Consider the following 20735-nt stretch of genomic DNA (forward strand, 5'->3'; position numbering starts at 1 on the left):
GCTGTTATCTGTCTAATTCCATATAAAATGGTGGGTTAACCCTGCATTTTCGTTGGTGCAAGTGGCCCTAAGAAGCATTTTGCGTATAGCAGCAATGTAGCATGCGTTCTATCGGTGAATGCTAACTAATTTTGTCGACCTGTGCCCTGTTTAACAAAACTTACAAGTCTACAAGTTCACAAGTTACACTTTACAAGCAAATTTTTACAAGTACGTCTAAATTATGTTTATCAAAAAAAAAATACAAGATTTGTAAAATTTCACACTTGTAAATTCTAAAATCAAAATAATGTGCCGCCACCATGTTCTTTCCTCGCCATGTCACTTTTTTTTTTTTAATGTTAGTGGTCAACTTAGACTTAAATACATGGCTGAATATAATAATGTCTGCGCTTGATATAATATTAAAAAAAAAATGAATTCACTTTTCGCACGTGTATCGTACGTAATTTTCCGGCACATAGGGCCATTAAAAAAATTTGACATAGTCACGTATGAGCTAATTGATATTATATAATTCGACAAATGCCTATTCGTTACAAGCGAAATTGTAAAATGATATTTTTGTTCCCTAACCCTAACCTAACTTAGAAAAGGCTGTTTCAAAGTTGCACTTTTCCTTGAAAAACTTCATGTTGTCAGTACAAAATATTAACAAAACGAAGAGTTTGTACATAATATAGGTAAGCTATAAAATAAAGTGTCATTTAAGTGCGTAATACTTTTACAACAGCAATAATTCATATATTGGGATTTCCTCATAGGTGATGTGAAAATCAGCACATGGTAATAAAATTATTTCCGTCTTGGGAGATGGGCGTTAACTATGCTTGGTTGGGTTCAATTTACGCCCTCACTGTAAATATGTAATTTTGCTCCCTTCTAACATAATCTACTATACTTATTATTGTATGAACATGACTATTATAAATTTGCTCCGTGGTTCTTTCACCGTCCATCGTCACTCGAATCATTTGGCCACATTTTGAAATAAAATATAATTAAAAACATCAATATACCGACACTTGTGAACTTGTGATACGGAATAGAGAGTCTCCGTACACTCTAAAGTTCTTGCGTCATTTTTACAAATAATATTTTGAAAAACAAAATCACGCATACACATGTAAAAATATACTTGTAAAATTAAAAACGTCACTTGTAACTTTTAGTCTACAAGTGAAGTTTTGATAAACACATTCTTGTAATAATGAGTAATTTTACAGGCAAAATGCTTGTAATACAAGGCTTGTAAGTTTTGATAAACAGGGCACTGCTCATTTCTCAAAACTGATAGTCACCAGTTACAAGCGGAAGTCTCTTTCCGACTTGTCATGTTAGACATTGACTACCACTTGTAAATTGTAACTTGTATTAGCTTCGAGAAATGGGCCCCTGTAGGTACGTTGGTTTGTCAGGGATAGGCGATAGGTGAATCTGAAAAAACGTTGGCTTTCCGATAAAATACGATAATGGTTGGGAATTTTATATAATTATAATATACCTAAATTATGTATGTATTGATATATTTATATATTGCTTAGGTAAATATTTTGTATTTTATTTATGTACTCTAGTATATATTTTATTGTATAGTGTAATTTTGTATTTATGTAGTTTATTTATTAGTTAGCAATATTTTGGATTACTTTTGACCTTTATTGTACTTCTGTAAGTTTCTTACCTACTGGAACGATCCTCTCATCTACTCCAAGATTAGCAGGAAAGAGATCGCCTTTGTATAGTCTATTCCTAATACAAATTGTATATAAACTGTTGTACAGTACAATAAAGTTATTACTACTACTACTGCAGTTTTTATTACATATCTATATCTAAATATAGATGTAGGTAATTGTTAAAAAGCAGCTAAAGTAATACTCGTCCAGTTAATTCTAGTCTTTAAATGACATTGTCTACCTCTATTTCAGTAGTAAATACACGAGTGGGTATGCATGCATAGAGGAAGTGAACAGCCTCGAAACGCGCGGTTACTTTCTAGAACCAAATATTACATGAATTTTCCCTGACATTCTCGATATCGAGTAACCACAGATGTCATATAAACCATAGATCAAGCAAACGTATCTACTTAGCGTGTCAAATGAACTCAGTGAAATCCACTGAGTTGTCCGTCTTTAATCGCAGCTTGCAGCTTTCGGGCGTCAATTTTTGTAAGTTGAAGTCAACAAAAACATTAAAAATGCCTCGTTACATGATATTTAATTGCAACAACATAAAACTTATCAACACTGAAGGGCCTGAGACATATTTAAAATCACAGGCAAGTAACAACTTCAGTACAAAATCTGACACGCTCGGCCGCCATACAAATAAATGAACTCGTTTCTTCTATCTAAATCTAATTCTGTGCGAGTAACGAATACTAAACCCATGGCAGCTAACCAGTGACGTCATGTTAATATGACCGCTGCCAATCACGTGAAAATTTCAAAGGATTGGTTGCTTACAACAGATTTTTTTCTGTACCTACTCCAGCTTTTTAAAAATGGAAATCCACAAAGAGCTGTCGAAGGTTTTTTGTAATATACTAAAACCTTTCTACAACGCTTTTACCACACAGTACGTATTTTACTATAATACTAGATACTAAATGTGTTTCGATACCTATTCGTTTATTTATTAAATTGCGAATTAAGAAAATTGCGAAATGCTCCATACAAATTTCCACCCCCCATTTTAGGGAAGTGGGGGTTAGAAAGAAACACAAAGAAGGCTATGTTACTCTCCAATCCTTCAACTATCTCCACCTAAAAATCACAAACAAACAGACACACACACTTTCCCATTTATAATATTTATTAGCATTGATTTTATTTCGTTCCACATCAAGCAGGTCTGCGTTCCGGATACGGACCGCGGTCCGCCATTTGGTGATCCCAGGGGTCACTAAACCGAAAAAGGACTCAAACCACACTAATAATCTAATTCTAAAAAAATGTACATAAGTAAAAATCTAATATATAAGTGGTCCTTTTCAAGATCGTTACCCTATAAAGCAGAAAAAATATTTAAAAAGGTCTCGTTTTATCACTGATTTTAAGTATAAAACGGTCAAAGGTTACTGGATACCAAAATTTAAAAATATACGATTGAATCGTGACATTTCGGAGAATTAATTTCAATTTGCAGCGAACGCTCGTCGAAGCGTTGGTGTGAATTTATTATTTGGTAAAAATTGCCATTCCAGTTTCGACAAAATATCTCGTTAGTGGCATCTAAGTATCTATATAAAACATAAAGGAAAAGGGTTAACTATATTTTATGAGTTGCTTTTGGGATTATTCAGTTAATTTACTGTACGGACTGTACCTATTTTAAATATTCGTACACGCAAAATGTGTAAACTAAGTCCACAAATTTATTTTTTTATCATGCAGAAGCGTCTGCGAGCGATACCATGTAGATATTTTTGAATTAAAGGAAATACCTATAGAAAACTGCACACTTCCGGAAGGACTCGTATTTTTCATTTAATTTAAAAATAAAATTAGACCCTAATTGCATAATGTAATCTGTGGGTGTTGTTCATGACAATAATTTTATTATCATTATTGTCATCGTATCAGTACGAGTACCTATAGACCAGGTAGGAGCTAATATCGTGTAAGGGCCGTTGCACCAACGAAAATGGAGGGTTAACCCTCAATTTTATATGAGATTTGACAGATTACAGCCCACTAACCCTGAGTTAAGTGGTTGGTGCAAGTGGGCCTAACGGCCTAGCCACGACAATGGTCTAAGGCGGCGAGCGGGGCGGTCGGGCTGCGCGGGAAACGCGCGCGGGCGCTAGCCATGCCACGTACTTTTAGAAGCGGCGGCAGGGCCTAGGAGCGGCCAGAACGTTTTCATATTTAAAAACATGTTTTTTTACTGTCGAATATGACTCTAACGTACATAGAATGCTTTAATTAGTCAATTACGTCTTGTACAAGAGAATATGTGTGATGACTAAGTACATGGAATTTATTTTATGGCTAGTTAAATGATACTTAATATAAATAAAACACTTAGAAAAAAATTAACAGTAAATACGAATAAATACTATACAAAAATATGTTTGAAAACATTATTACATACTACATACGCGAAAGTACAATTCAATTTTCATTAAATAAAGGTTTTGGGTTCAAGACGCTCATAATAAAAACAAAATATTTTGTTTCGCGCGGAATCGCTAGCCCCATCTAGCCGCCTAGGCCGGTCGCGCCGCTGTAATGTCGTGGCGGTGCGGGCGCGGCGCGCTACAGTTGTTTGAGTCGCGCGCCGCCCCGCGCGCCGCTCCCGCGGGTAGACCCGTAAAAACCCGCGCGCGATTTCGAACAGCGGCAAGGTCGTGGCATGCCTCGCGCGCGCTGCGTTTTTGTTTTTGTGACTTACCGCTTGCCGCTGCCGCAAGACGCCTTAGACCATTGTCGTGGCTAGGCCGTAAGGGTTATATTAAAATGTAATTGTTGTGTTGCCTAACATACGATATGTTTGAATTAGCTTTTCAATTGTACATATGCTCCGTGTTTTCCGTTTATTTATTCGTGTCTTCATTGGTATTATTATGATCTATGTTGTGCTTACGAACTATGCTAACTATAGTCAGGGTGGCTAGCCGAATGGCACAAACGCTCACGAAACGCTCACGAAACGAAGCGCTAGTAGATATCTATCTCTATCGCGCTTGCGTATTGGCGCGACAGAGCCAGCGGCGTATCGCTTTCGTTTGGCGTCGGAGAAATGCCATTCGGCTACGGGGCCAGGGTGCATAGCCGAATGGCACAAACGCTCACGAAACGAAGCGCTAGTAGATGTCTATCCCTGTCGCTCTTGCGTATTGGCGCGACAGAGCCGGACTACGTTTCGTTTTCGTTTGGCGTCGGAGAAATGCCATTCGGCTACGGGGCCAGGTCAGCGCATCCTAAGATCAATTCACTTGCTTAATTGCAAAAACAGTTTCAAAGATTATGAACGGACTCTCAAATAGGTGCCAGTGACCTAGAGTCTAACCTCTAGCTAACCCAACATTTAAAGAAAAACATTGCGAAGAAACTGTACTATTTAATCGCACTGGGCCTTAGTGTACTTTCTGGATTCAAAGGATGACAGTAAAGTTGCTTTTTATAAAAACCCTCCCGGACCACCAGGTTGAATTCCTAAAATGTTGAAATCCCGAAATGTTGACTTTCCCAGAATGTTGATTTTTTTCAGTTTCGCAAAATGTTGAATTCTTATAACGTTGAAATATTAAAAAGTTGAATTCTCAAAATGTATACTTTCAACATTTCGGGATTTCAACATTTTAGGAACTCAAGTTTATATTCCTGGAATCTTTTTTTAACATGGGTATTTTTTAATATGATTTCTACTCAGAATCGCGAGCTTTTTGGTCCTAATAGGAGAAAAAAGTTGTCCCAAGATTTCCAGACATTTTTGGGATTGTCCATCCCATTACCGATATAGCTATGAAAAAATGGTAAACGGAATGGAAAACAAATCTTGGGACAGTTCCTTTCTCCTATCAGGCTATCAGGATTAAAAGAGTCCGCGATTCTTTGAAGAAATCACATAAAAATTACCAAATAAACCAAATACCTACCTACCTACTTAACCTTTCTGGTATAGCCCATTGGTTGACTGGTAGAGAATGGAATCTTGATATGATGGAAATAATGGTGATTTTTATGTGAGTTTCGAAATTAGACGACGTTCGAAATTACTCCAATGCACCCTACTTCAACAGCCGACAAGGTCAATACCCTGATTGCTATTTAAGCGGAAAAAATCGAAACTCATTTTTTTCGAACTACGAAATTTTTTCACTTGTATCGCACTTAGGATCATTAGTAACCCTATCAGCTGTTAAAGTATCACTCGGGACCTTTGCTACACCATGTAGGTACCTACCGCAAATTCAATCTTATGGAAATTCAACATTTTAGGATTCAACATACCGCAAAATCAACTTTCTGCAAATTCAACATTTTAGGATTCAACAAGCTGCAAATTCAACTTTATGCAATTTGGACATAAAAAGAACTCAACAGAATGCAAATTCAACATTTTAACATTCAACATCCTGCAAATTCAACTTTTTGCAAATCCAACATTTTAGGAATTCAACTTGGTGGTCCTGGAGGATAAAAACTAGTGTCCAAACTAATTTTAGTAAGTAGCTAATACTTTTAAAATCACCTGAGACGTGTCTGGTAGAGGTTCTCTATCAATTGTTAGAATCATTCGTTCACTTACCTGTTTTGACTAGCTTGAATGTGACTTGCTGTTGATTCTTGAGCTGCTCGTTGTGTGCGGGGTGCGTCAGCTCCCGCAGAGCCATGTCTATGGACTGCTGTTGCGGTACTGTGCGAGGCTGCATTTGTTCAGACTCGGTTTTAGCGCGACTCAGTCTTCGAAAGAAACTAACTTTCTTCGGTTTTGGATTTGAACCTGTCAATCAAAAATCAGCAATGAAATTCAAAATCCTACAACATAACCAGCGAGACTTACGCCATACATGATATCAACCATAACAATACAACAAAAAACTCACAAGATGATCAACAACCAAAATGAAGATGACTTGATCGTAGTGAAGCTTTAGCCGTTATTATTGCGAAATAACATGCGCTATGGATGTGATAGGTTAGTCAGTCGCCAGGCAATCCAAACCACTCTCGTTCGAAACCTTCAAAAGACGATCGTTGAGGCGACGGTGAAGGCGTCGAGGTTCTGAAGGAAAACGGCGAAGGACTGGGCGCGGAGTTGGGGCGCGGGGGGAGGAGGCTGAGCGACGACGTGGCCGGGGAGGGAGAGGGGAAGTGCACCGCTGACACATCAGAACGGCGATCCGGCTCCGGTGTGGTGACACGAATCTTAGCAGTGAATTGTGGTGAGTTCGCCACTTCGAACAGTGCATCGAAATCGCGGTCGAATATATTCTTCCGCGAGAAAGCAGGAGTCGGCAGCGGAGCGGGAAGTTCGAATTCATCAGGAGCGGGGGTTCTGACTATTTTTCCGAATTCATTGTCCTCATGACGCCCGAGTTTTTTGAGCAGTTTGCTCGCTTTGGTGCGCTCGCGCAGCTTAGCCGGCCGCTCGATAGAGGGCGTCGGCGAGGCCGGCGCGCGGTCCGCGGGCTCCGGGGGCGCCGTTTTGGGGAGGGAGGCGGCGCGGGGGGGCCGGGGGCCGGGGGCGGGGGCCTGGGGGGGGTCCGCGCGGGACGGCGCGGGCGGCGGCGGCCCGAAGAGGACGTCAAGCGTGGGGCGCTGCCGGGGCCGAGGCAGCGAGTGTGTGCCGTAAGATTGGGAAACTACTTCGTCCGCAGGATATATTACGTACATCCCTGGTGAGACCGCATCGCGCCGGCCTCTCGCGCCCTCCGAAGAGGTTCACGCGCGTATCGATCTACCACTTTTCTTAATCTAACAGTCTCAATGTTATTTTTCTTGCTCTTAATAGAGATTTGATTTCACAAAGTATAGAAGAGTAAGACGATAAGCGTGGAATGTTTTTAAAAGTATTTTATATTTTTTTATGAAATAGAGGAAAGAAGGAATGTTTAATGGGAGGGTAACTGAGCCATAGGTTCTTTGATCTAGGAATTATCTTCGGGCCACTTCAGCTTCATGTCCATACAAGGCATCTTCATCCTGAGTAAAAACAAAACAATAAATAAATAAATATATAAAAATAATCAAAATAACAAAAAATCTGCTAAATAATAAAAACCAGTCTGATTGTTTTTGTTTCTGTGGGCAACTAAGTATATAATATCAAAACCAGCTGCACATCTTACAAACATAGAATTACAGCCAAACATTTCATATTCGTAATCCTTTTAAGTGCTAAAATATTAATTCGAATATTCTTACAGTTTGTAAGCACTGAATTTTCTTTCTACAAAAGCAGACGGTGCTATTAAAGTTTTTAGGAAAGCAGTTTTTATTTTTAATGATAATGTTTTACTTATGTAATCGTTTAGTTAAAATAAGAGTAATAAGTAATTAGTAGTAGAAACTAAGGCAAAGAGTTTCCACATTTGTAGTATTATTTACTATATTCATATCAACGAAGTTTCAATACTTAAAAGCTTTTCACAAATATAAAATTTATATTTTGCCTTTCAATTATACGCACTTAGCTTATACCTCCTAAAGTTTAAAATTAAATGATTTTAATAGAAAATTAATTTCTGCTCTTCTCTCGAAATAGATTTGCGTCTCTATAATTATTTAATTTCAATTTCTGATAACAACCTACTTCATTATCAGAAAATTTTTAAGACATAAAAATACCTTTGACATTTTGAATAAAAATAGGTACCCCTACATACCTTTGAGACAGTTTTTAAGCCCCGAAGCAAAAACGACGGGGTGTTATAAGTTTGACGTGTCTGTCTGTGAGTGTGTCTGTCTGTCTGTTTGTCTGTCTGTCTGTGTGTGTGTCTGTCTGTGGCATCGTAGCTCCCGAACGGATGAACCGATTTCGATTTAGTTTTTTTTTTGTTTGAAAGCTGAGTTAGTCGGAAGTGTTCTTAGCCATGTTTCATAAAAATCGGTCCACTATATGTCTCAGAGAAAAATAGAACCCTTGCATACAAATTTCTATGCCTACTTTTCTCTGCAGCTTTAATACGTATAAAATAATTATGATACTGTTCTAGTAATAGGATATCGAGGATTCTCCCAACACCACGCACTGTGCTTCATTTCACTTCAATAAAACTTCAAGAGCGTGTTCCAAAAACCTCAATATTCAATAATCATATTGCATAACCTAACAACAAAAGTAAAATTTTGAAAAAACCCCCGTTCGCGACATAGTGGACCGATTTTCTTGAAACATGGCTAAGAACACTCCGGACTAATTCAGCTTTCAAACAACAACAAAAACTAAATCTAAATCCGTTCATCCGTTCGGGAGCTACGATGCCACAGACAGACACATATAAACAGACAGACAGACATACAGACAAACAGACAGACAGAGAGACAAGTCAAACTGATAACACCCCGTCGTTTTTGCGTCAGGGGTTAAAAACAGGTTGAATCAAAATTCCATAAGTTGGTTAGAATCCCGATTAGTTTATGACTTACCTTTCAAGTTTGTTGCAAGTGCCTAATAATGTTCGTAAATTGCAGTTGTCAGGTACTTTTGGTGCGTTATTTAATCTAGTAGCTATTAATGTTGACTGTACACCAACTGTCAAGTAAATCTGTTTTGACAAATATTGCTAATTTTATCTTATACTTTTAAACGAGCAATTCTTGTATATTTATTTATATATACCGACGATCTCGGAAACCGCTCTAACGATTTCGCTGAAATTTGTTATGTGGGGGTTTTCGGGGTGAAAAATCGATCTAGCGTAGCCTTAGATCCCGGAAAACGCGAATTTTCGAGTTTTCATGAGTTTTTCTTTCGCGGTAGTAAACGTAAAATATGGTCGTTAATTTCGCCGCGCGCGCATCGATTCCGCTTAGCTCAGTCGTACGAGGTCGGTCTAATGTACGCAGATAGATCGTAGTAGTGTCAGGGTTTCGAATCCCGGCCAGAAATTAAATTTTTGTTTTTTGTCTTTTTTTTTTTGTTTTTTGTATTTATAAGAGTTTTTTTTATCTAAAGACGTGATATATTAAAATAGAACCGAGCGAAGCTCGGTCGCCCAGATCTTATTGCTACATAAAATATTATTACAGATAATATTATGATATTAATACAGATAAAACGCTAAAAGTATTTGTAGCCGGCATACCTGGCTCGAGACAAGCGGGTCAAGTACCACACAATAGCTGAATGAGCCTCTAGTCTCGGCTCCTCAAAGCTGTGCGACTCGGCGTTTTTTAACAAGCGGCTTTATTCTCATACTTATAATGTGGCTGGCTAATTACTCGTAGGTAAGTATACCAAAAGTGCGACTGTTACACTTAAAATTGAGACGATCATGCTAAAAAAAAGAATTGACACTCGAAATTGTATGTAATTCTAATAGCCTAATAAAAGCTACCCCTCGGGGGTTAGATATATACGAGTATGTATGTATATGTATTTGTAAATTATATGTGTTCTTATGTTTAGTTTATTTAATATGCTTTCTTTTATTTCCTTTGTTTTGATTTTACTCTTGTAATTGTAGCACCTCTCACAGTCTCTCTGCTTAGCCTCGAGGTTGACTGGTAGAGAATGCTTTAAAACATTAAGTTCGCCTTTTTGTACTGCAAGATTTGTCTTTTGTGCAATAAAGATTAAATAAATAAATAAATAGCTGTTCATAGCATAAGTAGGTACCTTCACTCTAAATCGCATGTACAGTCGAGTTCATAAATATGTGTAGGGTACATTTTTTCACCTGATTGAAACGAATTAAGGTGATGAAATGTACACATATTTATGAACTTGACTGTATGAGACACTCCTTAGGGACTAATCGACACACAGGTGATGCACGTCGTAAGGCGCGGAACGGACGCCAGCGCCGCGCCGCCTGTCCCCAAGCCACGCGGGCGTGGCGCCGCGTCGCGTGGGCGCCGTCTTTCGTCTTTCCTATACTATACAAAATGTACTGAGGAGACGTTTTTTAAATTACACTCAGGCGGTGCGGTGCTGGCGTCCGTTTCGCGTCTTACGATGTGTGTCGCCTGAGGGTGGGTTGCCGCTTAGGGCTCTTGTAGAAAACGCGCGTTCTCGCATGTGAGTTTTAGTTACTTTGCGCAGCGGACTGTTGAGTTTAGCACAGCATAGGTCCAGCACACCAATCAAATACAGCCCTGTAAACTGCCAAGAAAGTTCTCGCAAAGTATAAATGGAAATATTTTGAGTAGGTATCATAACAAACGAAGTGAATGATTTTCTGCCGCATTTTATTATTATGAAACGGGCTCAGTAAGCGTTTTCCAAATGTGCTTAATGAGCCAAAGTAAACTTATCAAGGTATTTTCACTTTTCTCATATCCCGGAAACAGCATCAGTTCATTTCATTACGAATCGGAAAATTAAACAAATATTTTGCGCTTGAACTGAAATGAAAATTTCCTATAACTGATGAGAGAAGCATCGAGAGTCGAGACATGTGGTATTATTATTTTCTAACAACCTTAATAAAAATGTACCTGCTGATTTCATTGAATTTGCAGTTATTGAAATGGAGACCAATTAAAATATTTTACCAATATTCTATTTTCAATAAAATTAAATTACATATAATTGTACTACTTATGTAATAGAGACAACCGATTGGAACACTAGGCCACTCTACAATATGTCAAAATGACAAGCAGTATGAGATTTCTTACAATCTGAATTATAACGTCACTATAACATAGGTCTACAGTGGCCTAGGGTTCCAATTGGTTGACTGTACGTACCTACACTATTTCGGTTAAATTAATTGATTCGAATCAGTATGTGCTTTAGGAACCTAATGCGTTTTTTGCCTTCAGCTGTTTCATTTATAATAGGTCCTTTACTTAGTTACTATAACTATACAAGCTATAGTAACTTGTGCAGAGGCTCGTTCGAACTGACAAGGCATTACTTACGCTCGATCGGATAATCGAAAGGATTACGCTAAGAAAACCATTATAAACAACTCTCCGTAAACATAACTCTTATGAATTTTCAGGTCACATGAACGGGTTAGTAGATCCACCAGAACTCACGGAACCAATAGGAACTGACGGTTTAATTGTATTAAACCCTTTTCAATCAAAGGCTTAGACGTATTAATAACGTCACATTGTTTGCAATGTTTGGATAGATAATCTATATCTCGCAGACACACGCTGGTTATAAAAGCAATTATTGCTGCGTTGAAATACGATAATATCTCATTAAATTTGAATTAATGGATCTGTCTTCCTGGTGGATGTAAATAAAAAGCTCTTGATAAATCAGCAATATACGATTATAATATAACCTAATAATTTGCCAAAACGTGCTACGAATTGACTTGTGATCATATTCTCTCAAAAAACAATTACATTTCTTACATATCTAGCGGAAAATCAGTGTATGGAAATTTTCTCTAAACAGAAATTAGGGAAATTATTTTCTAAAATAATATTGACTTTAAGAAGTAGTTGTTCATAAATGCTGAAAATGTAGATTAAAGGAAACCTTCATTTTTCGAAGTTCGTTCCTAAGCTTCGTCGGAACTTCTATTCTGAACAATCATTTGCCAAACAATTTAGTGCTTGGCAAATGTTTTAAGTTTTAAAAATAAAGGTTTATTTATTTTGGAATATAATAGGATTAAAATATTTTTTTATTGTGTCTTGCAAATTAAAATTAAGTTAAAACAATTACCTACTTATTGCGGATTGCAAAGATACGTGACGTGAATCTCTGACAATGACCCCTGACTTAAGACTCCCGAGAAGGTTTCAGCTGCCCACTTCAAATTGTTTCATTAAACTCAAGGAATCCATGACACCATCTTAAACCATTAAGGCTTAGAGTATTTTCATAACCTAAAATCATTGCTTTCAATTAACTGGTATCGGAAACTAAAGGGAAGCCTAAGTTTATTAAAAATCGAAAATTAATTAAATTTTTAATTGGTTTGGGAAAAAATATTTGCTAATATCACATGATTATGACATGGCCATAACCTGCCCAAATTAATTGTTACTATAATCCTAAAATAAGAACATAATTGTTTCTCGCCGAAATGAATTGAAAATTGAAATCATTTATAAATATGTAAATACGAATAAAGACAAGAGAAAACACATTTCTTTTTGACTAAATCCACAAAGGCTTGAAAAATATCAATCATCCGGATGGACATTGGCACTTCACAAATAAGTTCCTTTTCGCCACTGCCACAAAAATAAAACGCTTTATTTATAGTATTTTTATTTTGATAAACGGTTCCATTGAGCCGCGAAAGAACTAAGTGGATTTCAACACCAATAATGGATTTTACTTTATTAGGTTTCCAGTCTCGAAATAAGAGAACGAAAATAGCAGACCGATATTTTAAAAGGTGGACGGAACTTTGCCGACTGCATTGATTCAGGGCGCGTAGTCAAGTAACTTCTCAATATTTGTTGCGAACGAAACGCGACTTGCTCTGTCGCACAAGTAAATAATATTACTGCCGTAAGTACACAAAATACACTTTATACAAAACTGATGTTTGACGGCGGTGCAGGGTAGAATAGTGTTGTCCCCGTTTAATTCATGGCAATATTATTTTTGCCAATTGAAGGTTGTCAAAAATGAAGTAATTGTCATCTATGGTAACGCACGCCTGTAAGCAATGCTGAGCCAAGCCGGAATCACCGAACGGGTGAGTATCGTACCATTCTGGTTACCTAGGAGCGAGATCAATTGGCCACTTAAAAAAAAAAAAAAAAATAAATAAATAAATCGTTTATTCTCAAAATAAACCCTTTTTTAATTACATTAAATCTTCTGCCAAACTGCAGGACAGTTTGTTGGCAGAGGGGACTCCCTTACATAATCTAAGTGGGTAGAACTATCTAAGTAAGTTTACGCTAGGTACAGTTTTGATGTATTGCTTACAGAAAGTTTTAACTTCAAATTATCTATGAAAATAACTATCTAAGTGGATAAATTCTAGGTACAGCTTTGATTTACATTTTACAGTAATTTCAACTTTAGTTTTTCTAAGAGAAAGTTTAAGACTTGTCTACGGGCTCTGTATTATTTTGGCTTCGCGCACGTGTCGTGGTTTCCTGACCTGGGTCTATATTTGTCATTATAAATAACTCAGACGTCACGTTTTAATTTTTAACTCGTTATGAACGTATTTAATTTAAATTGCCTGAAGGATTTATGATGATAATTATAGCTTGGATTGTGTCTCTTACATAATTGAAAGGAAAATTCAATATACTACCTACAGAATTGATGGTGGTTATTTTATGTTTAACTACATAGGAACTTTTTCACGTGCTGTGCCTATCCTTTGTGGGTTTCCCCCACTAAGCTAAGTAGCGCTATGTCAAAATCAATTGAAAATGAAAAAAATTAAAAAATGAAATATTTATTTTTCAAGTAGGCATATTACAATGCGCATATGAACGTCAAATAAAGCTACGCCGGCTCTAACCCTACGCCTCAGCCTCGAGAAGAAATGATTGATGAATGATTTTGATTTTGGAAATGGAATTGTCATCTATAGATACTAAGATGTAAGTAAGCTACGGATTATTATAAGTTTGAGGAAACAGGCGTAATTTTACTTCGTTTTTTAAAAAATGGAAAAAAATGTTTTATTAGGGTAGCCTACATGTAAAGTGGGGGCTGATTTTTTTTCATTCCAACCCTGACGTGTGATATATTGTTGGATAGGTATTTAAAAATGAATAAGGGTTTACTAAGATCGTTTTTTGATAATACTAATATTTTCGAAAATAATCGCTCCTAAAGGAAAAAAAAGTGCGTCCCCCCCCTCTAACTTTTGAACCATATGTTTAAAAAATATGAAAAAAATCACAAAAGTAGAACTTTATAAAGGCTTTCTTGGAAAATTGTTTTGAACTTGATAGGTTCAGTAGTTTTTGAGAAAAATTTGAAAAACTACGGAACCCTACACTGAGCGTGGCCCGACACGCTCTTGGCCGGTTTTTTCCTACAGGAGTTGTCACGATAAAATTGAATCACAAAATAGTCGCATGTGTAATAGAAAAACTGCTTTCTAAAATTTCTGGTTATTTCTATATACGAGTACATTCTTATTTTCCGCAACTTTAATGACGAACCGAGTTGGGCATGGGCAAGGTATTGTCGAGGAACTTGACCTCCTTATGCCGTCTGTGAGCCTTCAAGGAGCGTGGGACACTCTAGAAATATTTTGCACGATGGTAATGTGTACACATTTTGCACCCTAAGGGATATCTGTACAATAAAATAATATACTTAAATGATAATGAAAAGAAACTCTTGGTCTAGAATATTGGATTTCAATGATTTAATGAGAAATGTTTACAAAAGCTTGAAGTTATTATAATTTAAGTAGGATAGATAAAAAAATACCTAATACCTATCGGCAGAGACGCTGCGTTCGCAACATCACTAGACTGAATTCACTCTACTGGCTGTTGCTAGTACCTACACTGTTTAAATACAGGGTGTTTTATTGGGGACTACTGTGCATTGTTTAAATACAGAGTGTAGATGAAGTCTTAATAAGCAACATTTAGTACACCAAAAGCGCGAAATACCTGTATACAGTAGAGAAAACAGAGAAGAAAAAAAGAAGATTATTCAGAGAAGTCTGAAATTAAACGAACAATTCCTAACCATTTTATAGTATAATTGTTATAACACTAATACGATCTACTTAAGAACATTTGTCAGCTTAAGATCGGCATATAAGATAATAAACACGACCGCAAAGATAATAAACGTCCGTCTGTTATTTATGTTTATTACGATAGTGGATAATACCTATGTGTGTGTATAATAATACCACCCTAAGGAAACATTTGTTAGGTATGTTAAAAAGGAATAGTTATTTGTTATACAAGGGAGCAAAGTTGTATTTTAACGCCGAGTGTGGAATTAACATTAACACACGAGAAGTAAAATACATTTGCACCCAAGTGTAACACAAAACTTTTCCCCTCACTATAGCGAGGAAACTACAACGTAAAAAATGCGTTTATCACTGCTTCCAGTAGTTCCACAGGTGGTAAATCATCTTTATTACTAGATTCACCTACTTTTATCAACTTTAAAGCAGTTAATTTGACTTTATTCAAGGTCAAATTACTTTACCCACTAGTGGATAAAATGCGTTTTTACCCGCTGGTATTAAAGGACAAAACACGTGTTTCCGAGCTAGTGAGGGGAAAACATTTTTATTTTTGTAGTAGACTTGCGTCTTAAATAGTATCCGAGTTATTTCGCTTTTACAGATTTGTGACTTGATGAGCAAGGTTATATTGAAAGGGGAAAGTTGTAAAGTTTTAAGGTATATCTAACTTATTCTTATTACACACCAATTATTTGATATATACTCAATTACTTACTATCCAAACCCTTTCTACATACACTATACACAAATACATTTTTTAACCACCATATGAACCGCTGCAAACACCTACCTCACTATATTTGATGTCGTACTAATTGTTTCAGGTCTATTGTCCCCCACATCGTTGGGTTGCCTCAATTAGATTCCGTGAGCAGAAAAATGAATGCCTCGAACTTCTATTGTCGTGGCATTTTCAATATACTAGTTACGTGAGTGCAGTCAAATAACAGGGGTCCTTATTAGACTTTGTTATCGGGTTGATAAACTGTTCCTTGGTAATGTCGTACCTGATGGTTAACTTTTAGAATCAGTAGCTTGCAATGCTTTAAGCTCATGATAGTTAAAAGTACATTACAATAAAAGTGTGGAAAAGAGGAAATCCGAAACGAGTGGCGATCTGGCGATACATTAAAACACGACCGAATGGTGTGTTTTAAATCGACAAGAGTAGCTATAGTTATAATTTGCGAATTAGGGCGGAAAAAAGCACCAAACAAAGACTTTCCTGTAATATTTATCTACCTTTTTAGTACATTGAATACGATTGCAGCAGTTTTTCTTTCGAATAAATTATATGCAAGATTTACTTTTATTTTACTGCTTATAATTTAAACCAAGATTGGTAATGTCAAATTCTATTGAATTCGACTTCTCAATACATTATTTTATATACCTACTTATTTATAAGACTGTTCCGTTGGAAAATAAATAAATACTCAATCGATTTTCAGACTAATATTTAATTTATCCCCATGTTTGTTACTAGATCGAAAATATATGTACAATGTACATGTAGCTTAATTTAAGTTTATATCGGGCTAACACATATTGAAATGCCAGTGGGAGTGACCATTTTGCATAAATAATGGCTCTAATGTGCCAATGCTGTCATTTACGCTACGCCCATGGGAATACTCGTACAAACTCATTACGCGGAATTACATTCGATTTGGTCAACGAAATACATTTTGAGGCAAAAAGAAGGAGCCTTCTAACAGGGTTACCAATATCCTTATTAAGAGTTTGAACATGGCATAGCTATTCGCTAGCGACGAGTAAGAATGTATCTGCATGGTGTAAGCAAGGTATTGCTGCGTTTGTGTTGATGCGTTGATTTGAATAATCTTTCACTAATAATTTGAATTTTAGTGACAACTAGGCAATATAAATAGCATCATTTAGCCAACATCACAATCGCTCATGCTTTGTAGTTAGTTTTTTTTAATTAAATAGCTTCAGTCCATTTGGACTATTACGCCAGTGTCAAGGTGATATGAGCTAATATTAATTATTAGTGATTTTGGTACGGTAAGTACGACAGTGTACGGTGAATTAGAACTTGTAAATTGATAGCCAGACTTTACAAGAGCACGTGGACTACCGGCCGTTGACAAAAAAAAAGTGGTTAAACGCGATTCGAGATTAATTCGTCATTTATTTATTTATCGTATGGCATATATCGTTTCTCGTCATTAGTTTCCCACTACCACTACCACATTAGTTTACTGCATAATACGCTATCGATATTACACTTTAAACAATATTAATGAGCAAAAGAAAAAAAATATTCACGAGGCGATACCACTAAGGAAGTCCTGCTTCGTAGTTAACCCTCGGGTTAACCCACCATTTTATATGGAATTTGACAGATGACAGCCCACTAACCTTGGGTTAAGTGGTTTGTGCAAATGGGCCTTATCGGTGTTACTCGTAGTTCTTCCCAGCCGGCGTATCCGAATAGCAATCGTCGACGCTAGACGCCGACAGAAATGCAGTCTGGCTCTGTCGCACCAATACGCATGAGCGATAGAGAAAGGTAGCTTCGGAACAGATTTATTGTGAGCGTTTGTGCATTTGGCTACGTATACTATCTCTCTTCCTTAGACGCCACAGAGTCAAACTGCGTTTCTATCGCCACGTAGCGGCAACGATCAGAATCAGAATCAGAATCAGAAATGTTTTTATTGCAAGATTATGGTATTTACAATAATAGTAAAGGTGTAAGGTACATTTCTTGAGTAACACATAATCTACCCATCAAGAGCATGCAATAATATTTTCATTATAATTTTCTCACAATTTTTAGGCTTATTATATAATTTTTACTAACATACTATGGATTAATTGACATATATTTGGAATTTATTTGTTATACAATACTTCATCGAAATTAAAATCAAAATATTCTGTTAGATTATAGAAACTTGTTTTAATTAGAATTTTCTTTAGCGTTTCTTTAAACTTTTTTCCAGACATCATTTTGATGTCGTTTGGCAAATGGTTGTATATCTTAATACTAGAATAATACATCCCCTTACGTAACATTGCCAATTTTATGTCCGGTACTTGTAAGTTAAGTATATACTTATTTCTAACAGGTCTGTTTGTTTGCATGACATGAAATTCCGAGGGATTGTTTTTGATGAAAGTACAACATTGCAAGATGTAAATTCCTGTAAGTGTCAGCAAACCTTGGGACATGAACATATTCCGACATGACTCATCATCTCTCAATCCAAACATAATTTTTATACATCTCTTTTGTAGGATGAATGTTGATGGGGCATTTACAGAGTTTCCCCAATAAATAATACCATAACTTAAAATAGAATAAATATAACCATAGTATGCCAATATTGCAGTTTTTGTGGAGGCTACATTTACAAGTACTTGCAATCCGTAACAGAATTTCCTAATTTTACTATTGACAGTCTCAATGTGTTGTTTCCAATTCAGATGACTGTCAATTACGACTCCAAGGAATTTACATGCTGGAACTTCTTCAATTTTGGTGCCTTCGTAATTGATATTGTAATGATACTGATGATAGTCAGTGGTAAATAAAACAAAAACACTGGGGTATAGAAACATTATAAACCCATATTTAGTAGAGAAAGTTAATTTTATTTAGCGTATTAGTATGCGTAGCGTCATCATCCTCCTTGCGTTATTCCGGCATTTGCCACGACTCATGGGAGCCTGGGGTCCGCTTTGACAACGCCGCGTTTGTCTGTCCAATTGTCTGCGTAGAACACTTTAAGTTCTCGCGCTTTGTATACATATTTAAAGTCACACACAGGTCGAACGCGATTAATTAACATTATTTTTACCTTTTTTCCCAACGTTTCGGCCAGGTTGCACTGGCCGTGGTCGCGGAAGACAACCTGGCAGCAGTGCAACCTGGCCGAAACGTTGGGAAAAAAGGTAAAAATAATGTTAATTAATCGCGTTCGACCTGTGTGTGACTTTAAATATGTCTGCGTAGACACTAGTTTTTACCAAAGCGACTGCCCGAATGGTAATTTCCTTCACCGAAAATCAACTGGCAAATATCATATGACATTTTGATTAGACACGACATAGTTTCCGAGAGTCTAACGATTCGAGTTCATTGTCGTTTGTCATCTCTCGAGTGTTTAATAATAAATGGAGTTCACTCTGCGGCTAAATCCTCTCTCGCATCTGTTGCCCTTTAACCCAAAATATATTTAATTTCTATCAAATAACCTTTACGCGTGTGTCAGGTAATGGATTTTTGCTACATATTATGTTACAAATTTCCTGATAAGTTTATTTCCGTTACACGCTATATTGTGTAATATCTCGTCACAGTATAATAAAGAGTACTACGTACAGTATGGCCACTCCCGCTCCCCGCTGAAAGTGCCTCCCACCCCTTCTCGGTGCCTCACAGTTACCGCCTGTCAAAACACGAACAGTCGACCTGTCATATGTCACTCATACAAGCATGGTACGCGTTCACCTACACGAGCTTAGACTGTGTGCTAGGAACGCGCCTCTTTTATATATTTGATCGCCAGTGTCTGAGATGTGATCTCGTTAAGCCAGATAACACAAAGTGGAAAATACGCTTCACCTGAAGGTTTATGTTATGGAAGTTTTAATTACCTTATGAATCTCAGAACAAGACACGCTTTTATCTTTAAGTCGAGTACACGCTTATACATAGAATATGATATAATATTTTGAACTTGATCCGTCATTACGCACGCTTTATTTTGGTATGTTTTAAACTTTCTTCTTGTGGGTATCATAAGATTTCAGAAATTAATCCAGCAATTATGATTTTCATAAATTATGAAATAGATCTTGCATTGTTCCAAAAGAGTCATTTATTTAACCCAAAAAGGTCACTTTTGAGTCGAACATTAACTACTTAATTTAAGTGTAAAAATCTGAATTTGTTATTTGAAAAATATAAATAAATAGTTTTTGACGATCGAAACGATTTTGTTAATCGGGCAATCAGTAAGCAGTAAGTTTCTAAATCCACAATATTTGTACATATCTACATTTTGCTGAAATATACCTTTGTATTTATTTTGCCTGGATTTGGTGCAATATACACAAGACATTTATATTTGAGGAAGTAATACTAATAATGCAGTCATTTCCTTTATATAACGCATAAAATGCCTCACCTATTTGTACATAATATTATTGATGTCATTAGAAGTCGTGAGTGCAATTCCTGGAAATAATTTTCCGCAGAACGATCGTTTCCGACGTGAGATGCGGAAAGTAATGCTTTTCAACATTAGCGCAAAACGCTCATCGAATGAAACCAAAATATGTGCTCAACGATTATGTAGACTTGTTAGGTAAGCAGAGGTCACGATAGTTTGGTTTACCGAGAAGGAAGACTAATCTATGCTCGCAAAGCCAATGAGAACGTTTCCCAGGATGCCTCTGTTTTGCA

The 20735-nt window shown here is 36.7% G+C and overlaps 1 protein-coding gene across 1 annotated transcript in view; it reads right to left on the reverse strand.

The window, feature by feature from the left end:
• The window catches only part of LOC125226508, a 318421-nt gene that overhangs the window by 242588 nt on the left and 55098 nt on the right, over positions 1 to 20735 (reverse strand). The window contains exons 2-3 of the mRNA XM_048130491.1: positions 6695 to 7658; positions 6262 to 6456 (exon numbers count right to left, since the gene is read on the reverse strand). Of these exons, the coding sequence (XP_047986448.1) occupies positions 6262 to 6456; positions 6695 to 7349 (850 nt within the window). The 5' untranslated portion in view covers positions 7350 to 7658. The remainder of the gene's footprint in view (positions 1 to 6261; positions 6457 to 6694; positions 7659 to 20735) is intronic.

This window comes from Leguminivora glycinivorella, chromosome 5, assembly GCF_023078275.1.
Source record: "Leguminivora glycinivorella isolate SPB_JAAS2020 chromosome 5, LegGlyc_1.1, whole genome shotgun sequence".
Taxonomy (NCBI): domain Eukaryota; kingdom Metazoa; phylum Arthropoda; class Insecta; order Lepidoptera; family Tortricidae; genus Leguminivora; species Leguminivora glycinivorella.